The sequence below is a fragment of the Crassostrea angulata genome, chromosome 2, assembly GCF_025612915.1.
Source record: "Crassostrea angulata isolate pt1a10 chromosome 2, ASM2561291v2, whole genome shotgun sequence".
Lineage (NCBI taxonomy): Eukaryota > Metazoa > Mollusca > Bivalvia > Ostreida > Ostreidae > Magallana > Magallana angulata.
Genome location: NC_069112.1, coordinates 1843947 through 1852286, shown reverse-complemented (window position 1 = coordinate 1852286; position 8340 = coordinate 1843947). Strand labels below are relative to the sequence as shown.

Sequence of the window (8340 nt, the reverse complement as noted above, 5' to 3'; positions counted from 1 at the left end):
AAATGATTACATTCTAAAAATAGGTAAAACTATTTCATCATTACCCAAGCGAAATAAAGATACATTTCTAGAATGTCAAACGTTTGATAAAATACGATCTGTAATATGTCACAATCAGGTCCTACCAAGCCCGTATACTGACACAGTAACGCCCATATACTGACTCTGTAACCCAAAGGGAACACCCCAACAAGAGATGTGGGAGTCGTTCCTAACTTTTGTATCAGAAAAGCAGTCTCTACCGTACCTCTTTGGGTGGTTTCCTGACACCGTTTAAAGATATTTATAGACACATGTTGTACATCATTTTCTCCCGCTTCCTGATGTAATTAGATATGTTAGTTCTTATTTTCGATTGATAAAGGTGGGCACTTTTGGTTTAAGTGTTCATGACTATTAACTCGGTTGTTTTGTTTTTTTGGATATAGAATGCTCCTTAATTATTGTAACACAAATTAAAAAGGAACATATAAAGGTACTAGGTTTTATCAAATATTTCCTAATGAATTTTATTTTTACAAACAATAAATATTTATAATGACATACTCCCATTGTCCTTCTGCAATGAACTGTGTCATTATAACTACTTATAATAACATACAACTGTGTCTGTAACGCCCATATATTGACTCTGTAAGGCCCTTATACTGACTCTGTAACGCCCATATACTGACTCTGTAACTCCCATATACTGACCCTGTAAGGCCATTATACTGACTCTGTAACGCCCATATACTGACTCTGTAACGCCCATATACTGACTCTGTAACGCCCATATACTGACTCTGTAACGCCTATATACTGACTCTGTAACCCAAAGGGAACACTCCAACAAGATATGTGGGAGTCGACTGTTTTCCTAAATTTTGTATCAGAAAAGCGGTATCTACCGTACCTCTTTGGGTGGTTTCCTGACACCGTTTAAAGATATTTATAGACACATGTTGTACATCATTTTCTCCCACTTCCTGATGTTATTAGATATGTTAGTTCTTATTTTCGATTAACAAAGGTGGGCACTTTTGGTATGAGTGTTAAAGAATATTAACTCGGTTGGATTTTAGGATATAAATTTTATTTGAAATAAGGAGTACTCTACTTCGAAGAATGTTCCTTAATTATTGTAACACAAATTAAAAAAGAACTTATAACGATACTTGGTTTTATCAAATATTTCCTAATGAATTTTATTGTTACAAACACGATAAATATTTATAATGACATACTCACATTGTCCATCTGGAATAAACTGTGTCATAACTACTAATAATAACATACAACTGTGTCTATTAAGCCTACATATTAGGAAAAAAAGAGTTGATAAACAATATCTTAACTTTAACTGACCTTATTTAAACGCTACAGCACACGCTTAAAGAGCTCTTAAGCGTAAGGAAAAATTGAGTGCCTTAAGTGATTATAGAAAAGTAAATTACTGAAGATTGAACGCTGCAATTTATTTCATTGCTTCTTTCTTCCCTTACAAAAGGACTTGGTGCACCTTTTTTATATATATGTTTGACTATTTCCTGGTTTTGTACCACCTCTGCCTTTAATAGATTACATCAAGTATTTATGTTCCTTTAGAGGTTATTTCTTAGCAATTTAAATACAAAAACGATAATGTTAACCTGAACCTCTGCTAACACATCTCTTTAGATTGAATTGCCATGTAAAATAAATAAGAGAAAACATTACAGAATAGCATGAATGAAAAATGATAACCACATTGATATTAACAACATTTTACTATGAGTTTGTCAAGCGAAATAATCTAATTTAGAATATCTGTATAAACTCAAATCTCCGATATGTTCTCCACAGAATGCTCTGAGTAACATCATCATGACGAGGGAAGGCTTTGTTGTAGCCACAGGATTGCTCTTAGCCCTTAACCTGACAGGTAACAGGTTTGAGTTTTACCTGAAGTGATATATCGTATTTTTTAATGAATTTTGTCAATAAAAGAGAAGTGACCATTGTTTGTGATGTCTCCTGTCAGTCTGTCTGTTTATATTTTATATTAGTCTAATTATAGATTATATTTGAATTTCTCATAGTTTACAAGTGGGGGATATAGAACGTAAGTATACTATGCCGGTAAAAGCTTGGCAAATATTCTCAACAAAAATCTTACAGGCCTCAACGCCGTCAGCGGATTCCAAACTCTCGAAACTATAATCATTGCAGCCCAAAGCGCTGCCGTTTAGTCACGGCAGCCGGTGATATAACTGGCCATCTTTATGATCACAAAAACGTAGATAGACACAATTAACATCAGCTAATTAAAAGTAACAATCTTTAGTTTCTAAAATCGCCTCATTATGACTTGGCTTTTAAAGTTAAATTTGGTAGAATTTTCTATTTTTAATTTCCTATTTTCATATAGTTATTGTACATGCATGCAAAATTAGCTAAAAATTGGTAAGATACACAGGATAAACCTCTACCATTCACTGAACTGAATATTAACGGAATGGTCTGGAAAGGTGACTGGATGGCATAGCTATGCCATTCAGTTACCGATCAGTCACATTTCAGTTCACTAAATGGCAGAGATTCATCCTGTGATATGACAGTGAAGTATGGCACTTGCTTGTATATATATTATCTTTTTATATAAGTACACGCCTTACAGTTGGTTGATCCTTCTCCAAATTTATAACCGCAAATTTAGCGCGAGCTCACTCTGACCTCATACTTTCAGATATTTATTTTTTTTTATTTACATATATCTATTCAGTACGAAGAAATGGGAGCAGGTTAGAAATTTCTTTGGTCTCATAAAATCTTTTGTGGCACATAAAACGCGTCTTCAAACCTCAAAGAACCATAACTTACGAGTTTAGTGTCAGCCATTTTTGATATAGCACTACGGTAGCAATACTCTTTTCGAAAGCATAAAGGGATGCTGCCAAAAGAATTGTCTTGACAAATCTGTAGGTTTAGCTTGTTATTTTTCCCTAGCACTTGTTCTTAGAGCTCGTTTTGCTTTGCGATAAAAATATAGAAAATATCATGAAAGAAATTTATTTTATCATTGATCATAACGATACGTTCCTTTTTCTCTACCAATTTTTCAGGTTTTCTGTTTGAGGACACAATGAATGGCGAGTGTCGCCCAGGGTTTGTTCGAGTAGACCAGTGGTGCTTCTCGTTCTATACAGAACCTACCTCCATGTTGCAATCCAGTGACGTATGTCACCAACATGGCGCTCACATGGCGGTACTAGACTCTCAGGAAAAGGAGAAGGCTCTGACAGACTACATTGAACGTGAGAAATCATCATTAGAAACACATACCACGTATAGCAATTTAAAGTTACCAATCGTATCAATGTTAATTTCAAATGTGTCCTTATCCTCAAAATGTATTTAAAGTTTTATTATGTTACTAAACAGTTTAGTTCTTTTTCTTTTAGAAATGGGTTTCTTTCACATACATCAAGAAAGAAAAGTAAGCCTAAGTCTTCTTTAAAAAAAAGCAAGGCAAAAAAAAACAAACCTGTTTTTCTTTTTCTTTTTAATTTTGCATTTTTAAACTTGTTTCTCACTTCATACCAGGAACTGTATAAAATAGCCAAACATGAGTCGGATGTTCAAGCAGAAAAAAATAAATGTGAGTAGCAATAATGCAATAGCAATAACATTACGCACAAGTGCATCGTTCTCTGATATATCTTTTTATAATCACTGTAGATGAACAAACGTCAATGAAATTGATGTTAGAACTCGTACATCTAAAAACAAAAACTTAAAAATCACAAATCATAATAACAAAACTCATATCGTTTTCGTTTAAATTACTGTACAAAAGATTTACACTATTTACCTAAAAGATTTGAGAAACAAACTGTAGATTTTAAATTGTAATTACAGTGAATATTTTAATTGACATTTCAGTTTGTGAGGACTATAAGTTACATGGTACACATAGTGGTAAATACCGCCACATACCTAATGCACAGGTAAGTATATCTTAATGTATAGTCTTAGTTAAAAAACATCGATATTAACAGAATGTAAAATTAAATAATAATAATAATCACCTCATGTCTTTTGACTATTGTAAAAAATAAGAGTATCGTTTAGTAAGGCGTAAACAGTATCACTCCAACATACGTTTTTTTATTACTAAAAAATATTGCACTATTATCTAAACAGAAAATAGATTATGTTTACTTTCTTTTTCCTTTAACAATGAAAAAGTGATACATATACACCTAGAACATCTGTTTTAAGGTTTCAATAACAATATTTAACCAAAAAAACAGCATTATAAATATACACATATTAAATATACACAAATATACACATAGTATTATAGCCCTAACCAAACATAGTATTGTAAGCAGATGTCTTTTCTGTTTTGATGATCACTGAGGATTTTGTTATGTGTGTCCCTTTGTACATTATCTTGTACCTGTAAGATTCCTCTAGCTGTGTATGTCCCCTTGACGTTATCTTGTACCTGTAAGATTTCTCTAGTTGTGTATGTCCCCATGACGTTATCTTGTACCTGTAAGATTCCTCTAGTTGTGTATGTCCCTTTGACGTTATCTTGTACCTGTAAGATTCCTCTAGTTGTGTATGCCCCCTTGACGTTATCTTGTACCTGTAAGATTCCTCTAGTTGTGTATGTCCCCTTGACGTTATCTTGTACCTGTAAGGATTCACTAGTTGTGGATGTCCCCTTGACGTTATCTTGTACCTGTAAGATTTCTCTAGTTGTGTATGTCCCTTTGACGTTATGTTGTACCTGTAAGATTCCTCTAGCTGTGTATGTCCCCTTGACGTTATCTTGTACCTGTGAGATTCCTCTAGTTGTGTATGTCCCTTTGACGTTATCTTGTACCTGTAAGATTCCTCTAGTTGTGTATGCCCCCTTGACGTTATCTTGTACCTGTAAGATTCCTCTAGTTGTGTATGTCCCTTTGACGTTATCTTGTACCTGTAAGATTCCTCTAGTTGTGTATGCCCCCTTGACGTTATCTTGTACCTGTAAGATTCCTCTAGTTGTGTATGTCCCCTTGACGTTATCTTGTACCTGTAAGGATTCACTAGTTGTGGATGTCCCCTTGACGTTATCTTGTACCTGTAAGATTTCTCTAGTTGTGTATGTCCCTTTGACGTTATGTTGTACCTGTAAGATTCCTCTAGCTGTGTATGTCCCCTTGACGTTATCTTGTACCTGTGAGATTCCTCTAGTTGTGTATGTCCCTTTGACGTTATCTTGTACCTGTAAGATTCCTCTAGTTGTGTATGTCCCCTTGACGTTATCTTGTACCTGTAAGATTTCTCTAGTTGTGTATGTCCCCTTGACGTTATGTTGTACCTGTAAGATTCCTCTAGTTGTGTATGTCCCCTTGACGTTATCTTGTACCTGTAAGATTTCTCTAGTTGTGTATGTCCCCTTGATGTTATCTTGTACCTGTAAGATTCCTCTAGTTGTGTATGTCCACTTGATGTTATCTTGTACCTGTAAGATTCCTCTAGTTGTGTATGTCCCCTTGATGTTATCTTGTACCTGTAAAATTCCTCTAGTTGTGTATGTCCACTTGACGTTATCTTGTACCTGTAAGATTCCTCTAGTTGTGTATGTCCCCTTGACGTTACCTTGTGTCTGTAAGATTCCTCTAGTTGTGTATGTCCACTTGACGTTATCTTGTACCTGTAAGATTCCTCTAGTTGTGTATGTCCTTTGACGTTATCTTGTACCTGTAAGATTCCTCTAGTTGTGTACGTCCACTTGACGTTATCTTGTACCTGTAAGATTCCTCCAGTTGTGTATGTCCACTTGACGTTATCTTGTACCTGTAAGATTCCTATAGGTTCCCCTCCACATCTCAGAGCAAACCTCAGCACTCCACCAGGTTTCAGCATCAAACTCTCCAACATCCCCGGGGCCGGTCTAGGAGCGTGGACGGACCAGTTTGTCCCTCAATACACGATACTGGGTGTTTATGAAGGAATCATTCACACCAGGGAACCCGTCTTTGAACTGTATTCCTGGCAGGTACGGTGATAATACATGCAGACTGCTTTATTATTTTTTTTACAATAAATGCCGCTACGCAAGCTTGCATTTTTTAAAACAATCATGACAAAGTCACTGTGTTTGGTGAGGCAAAGATACCTAAATATCCTTTAAAACATACAGTGACATTGTCAACAATTAAGGAAAAGCACACTTTTCTTTTTTGCTTTATATTGGGAGACGGTTATGGAGGTTTTTATGTAATCCTAACACAAAATAGGTACAATTACAGGACTAAAAGTTCATAGCTTTTAATTCTACTGATGTATGGGCCATGTCCAACACAAGTTATACATCATAACCACAAACACAACACTTTTTAGCCGATTGAAATACAGTAGTTCCCTGTTTTATGTCAGGTGGACAGACAGGGAAGTAACGGTACCTACGTCATTGACGCCGCTGACCCGGCCTGTAGTAACTGGCTCAGATTTTTTAACTCACCGACCACCTACACAGAGGAAAACGTTATTCCCGTACAGTGCGCAGGCCTTGTGTTCTATATGACGTCACGTGACGTGTATCCCGGGACGGAGCTTTTACTGTGGTACGGTGACGGTTATGGACGGTTTCTAGGAGTAAATAGGATTCATCCGGGTATCTTATATAACATAACGTTCTTTGATTACAGTGTGTGTCTACGTTTTTGTAGGATAATGTTTTCATCTCGACAAATAATGAACAAATTGCATAGATTGTAAAAAGTTCAGATTACATTCAGAACCACTGTTGGTCAACTATGTCCTCTATCAATGATGTCAGTAAGGTTTTAACTCAAAATGACAAAAATATAGCCTTGCTTATGTTCATCACTCTGACTGGGTCTACAATTAACATATATTCAAATCACGTCTGTAAACAGATTTAAAGCTTTCTTTCGCAGCTCAACAAGCTATAATAATTTCTGTTTTGCAGAATATGACCTGAACGGTTCCGTGGCGTTACGTGCTAACGTGATAACGTACATTGATGACAAAGGTTTGGTGTTCGACGACTGGACGCCCGTAACGTATCAGAACTGGTTCGACAACGACGACGACGAGGGCGAGACGGTGCTGGACCAGATGTTTGGTCTGCTGTTGACCTATCACCATGACAACAAGTGGTACTGGGTGGCTGAGCGTAACTATACTTATTATACAGGACACGAGGGACTAAAGCTTCCCTTTATCTGTGAAGATTCCACAAATAACTCCAGAGTTGGATGAAGCTTTACATATATAAAATATAACGTGATAGGAAGGAAATTATTGTTGACCCTTCTTTCTGACTGGAAATTATATAGTTACAGTTTGAAACGTGTTAAAATGCATTTTTTTTTGCATGTTTTTGCTTTCAATTGTTTTTTTGAATAATCTGACTTAAGAATGACGTGAACCTTCATTTTTGAATAGAAAAAACACAGAGGCCTTGTTTGTCTTGAAAAAAGGAGCATAAAAAGGCATCACACTGCATTGGAGTTATACTGCTTTGCCATTTTAAAACAGAAAAGTCAATGCAGTGAAAAATAAACGACTTTGATTTTATTATTTTCGAGAAACTAGCACACAATTATCTGCACGTAAGTTGATAATGAATCATGCGGTCTTTTTAAACCTTCTGCTACAGGGTTGTATCACACAGATGGTGCAAAAAGTGAAGAAGTGTTTTAATAAATAATCTTTTTATGAAATTGTCAGCAAATAAGTTAAATCAAAATGCATCAATCAAATTCCATTTTGATTAACAGATAGTTGCTCTTAGAATCTACTTGGTTTCATAGTCTAGAGGCAAAATCGTAAAAATAAATCCGTTAACATATTTTTTTTTTGTTTTTACAAATCCCGTTACTAAAAATGATTCTTCAGTTTCATTGAATAGGATGAGATTCATAAATATAATTCAAAATTATCCAAACTGACATGCAGCTGTTTTTTTGGTGTTGTATATGATATATCTGGCCCACATTCCGCACGAATGTACACTAATGTACGCAAAAATATCGTTTAAATATGGTTTATTCCTTGTGTTCATACATTGTTAGAATGTACACTAACTATTATTTAAAACCAAGCCGTCCATTATTGGAGCCATTTAATGAAAATTTCATGACAAATTTACCGTATTGTTATAGTGAAGAGTATAGGACTACTTTACCGTATAGTTATAGTGAAGAGTGTAGAACTACTTTACCGTATTGTTATTGTGAATAGTATAGGACTACTTAACTGTATTGTTATAGTGAAGAGTGTAGGACTACTTTACTGTATTGTTATAGTGAACAGTATAGGACTACTTTACTGTATTGTTACAGTGAAGAGTAT

The 8340-nt window shown here is 35.3% G+C and overlaps 1 protein-coding gene across 1 annotated transcript; it reads left to right on the top strand.

The window, feature by feature from the left end:
* Nucleotides 1-1825: 1825 nt before the first annotated feature.
* LOC128171395 (histone-lysine N-methyltransferase PRDM7-like) lies at nt 1826-8119 on the top strand. Its single transcript, XM_052837191.1, has 8 exons — nt 1826-1903; nt 3084-3275; nt 3423-3457; nt 3565-3619; nt 3904-3968; nt 5822-6016; nt 6397-6634; nt 6953-8119. The coding sequence occupies exons 1-8, from the start codon at nt 1846-1848 to the stop codon at nt 7243-7245; spliced, it is 1131 nt and encodes a 376-aa protein (XP_052693151.1). The 5' UTR covers nt 1826-1845; the 3' UTR covers nt 7246-8119.
* Nucleotides 8120-8340: the final 221 nt, after the last annotated feature.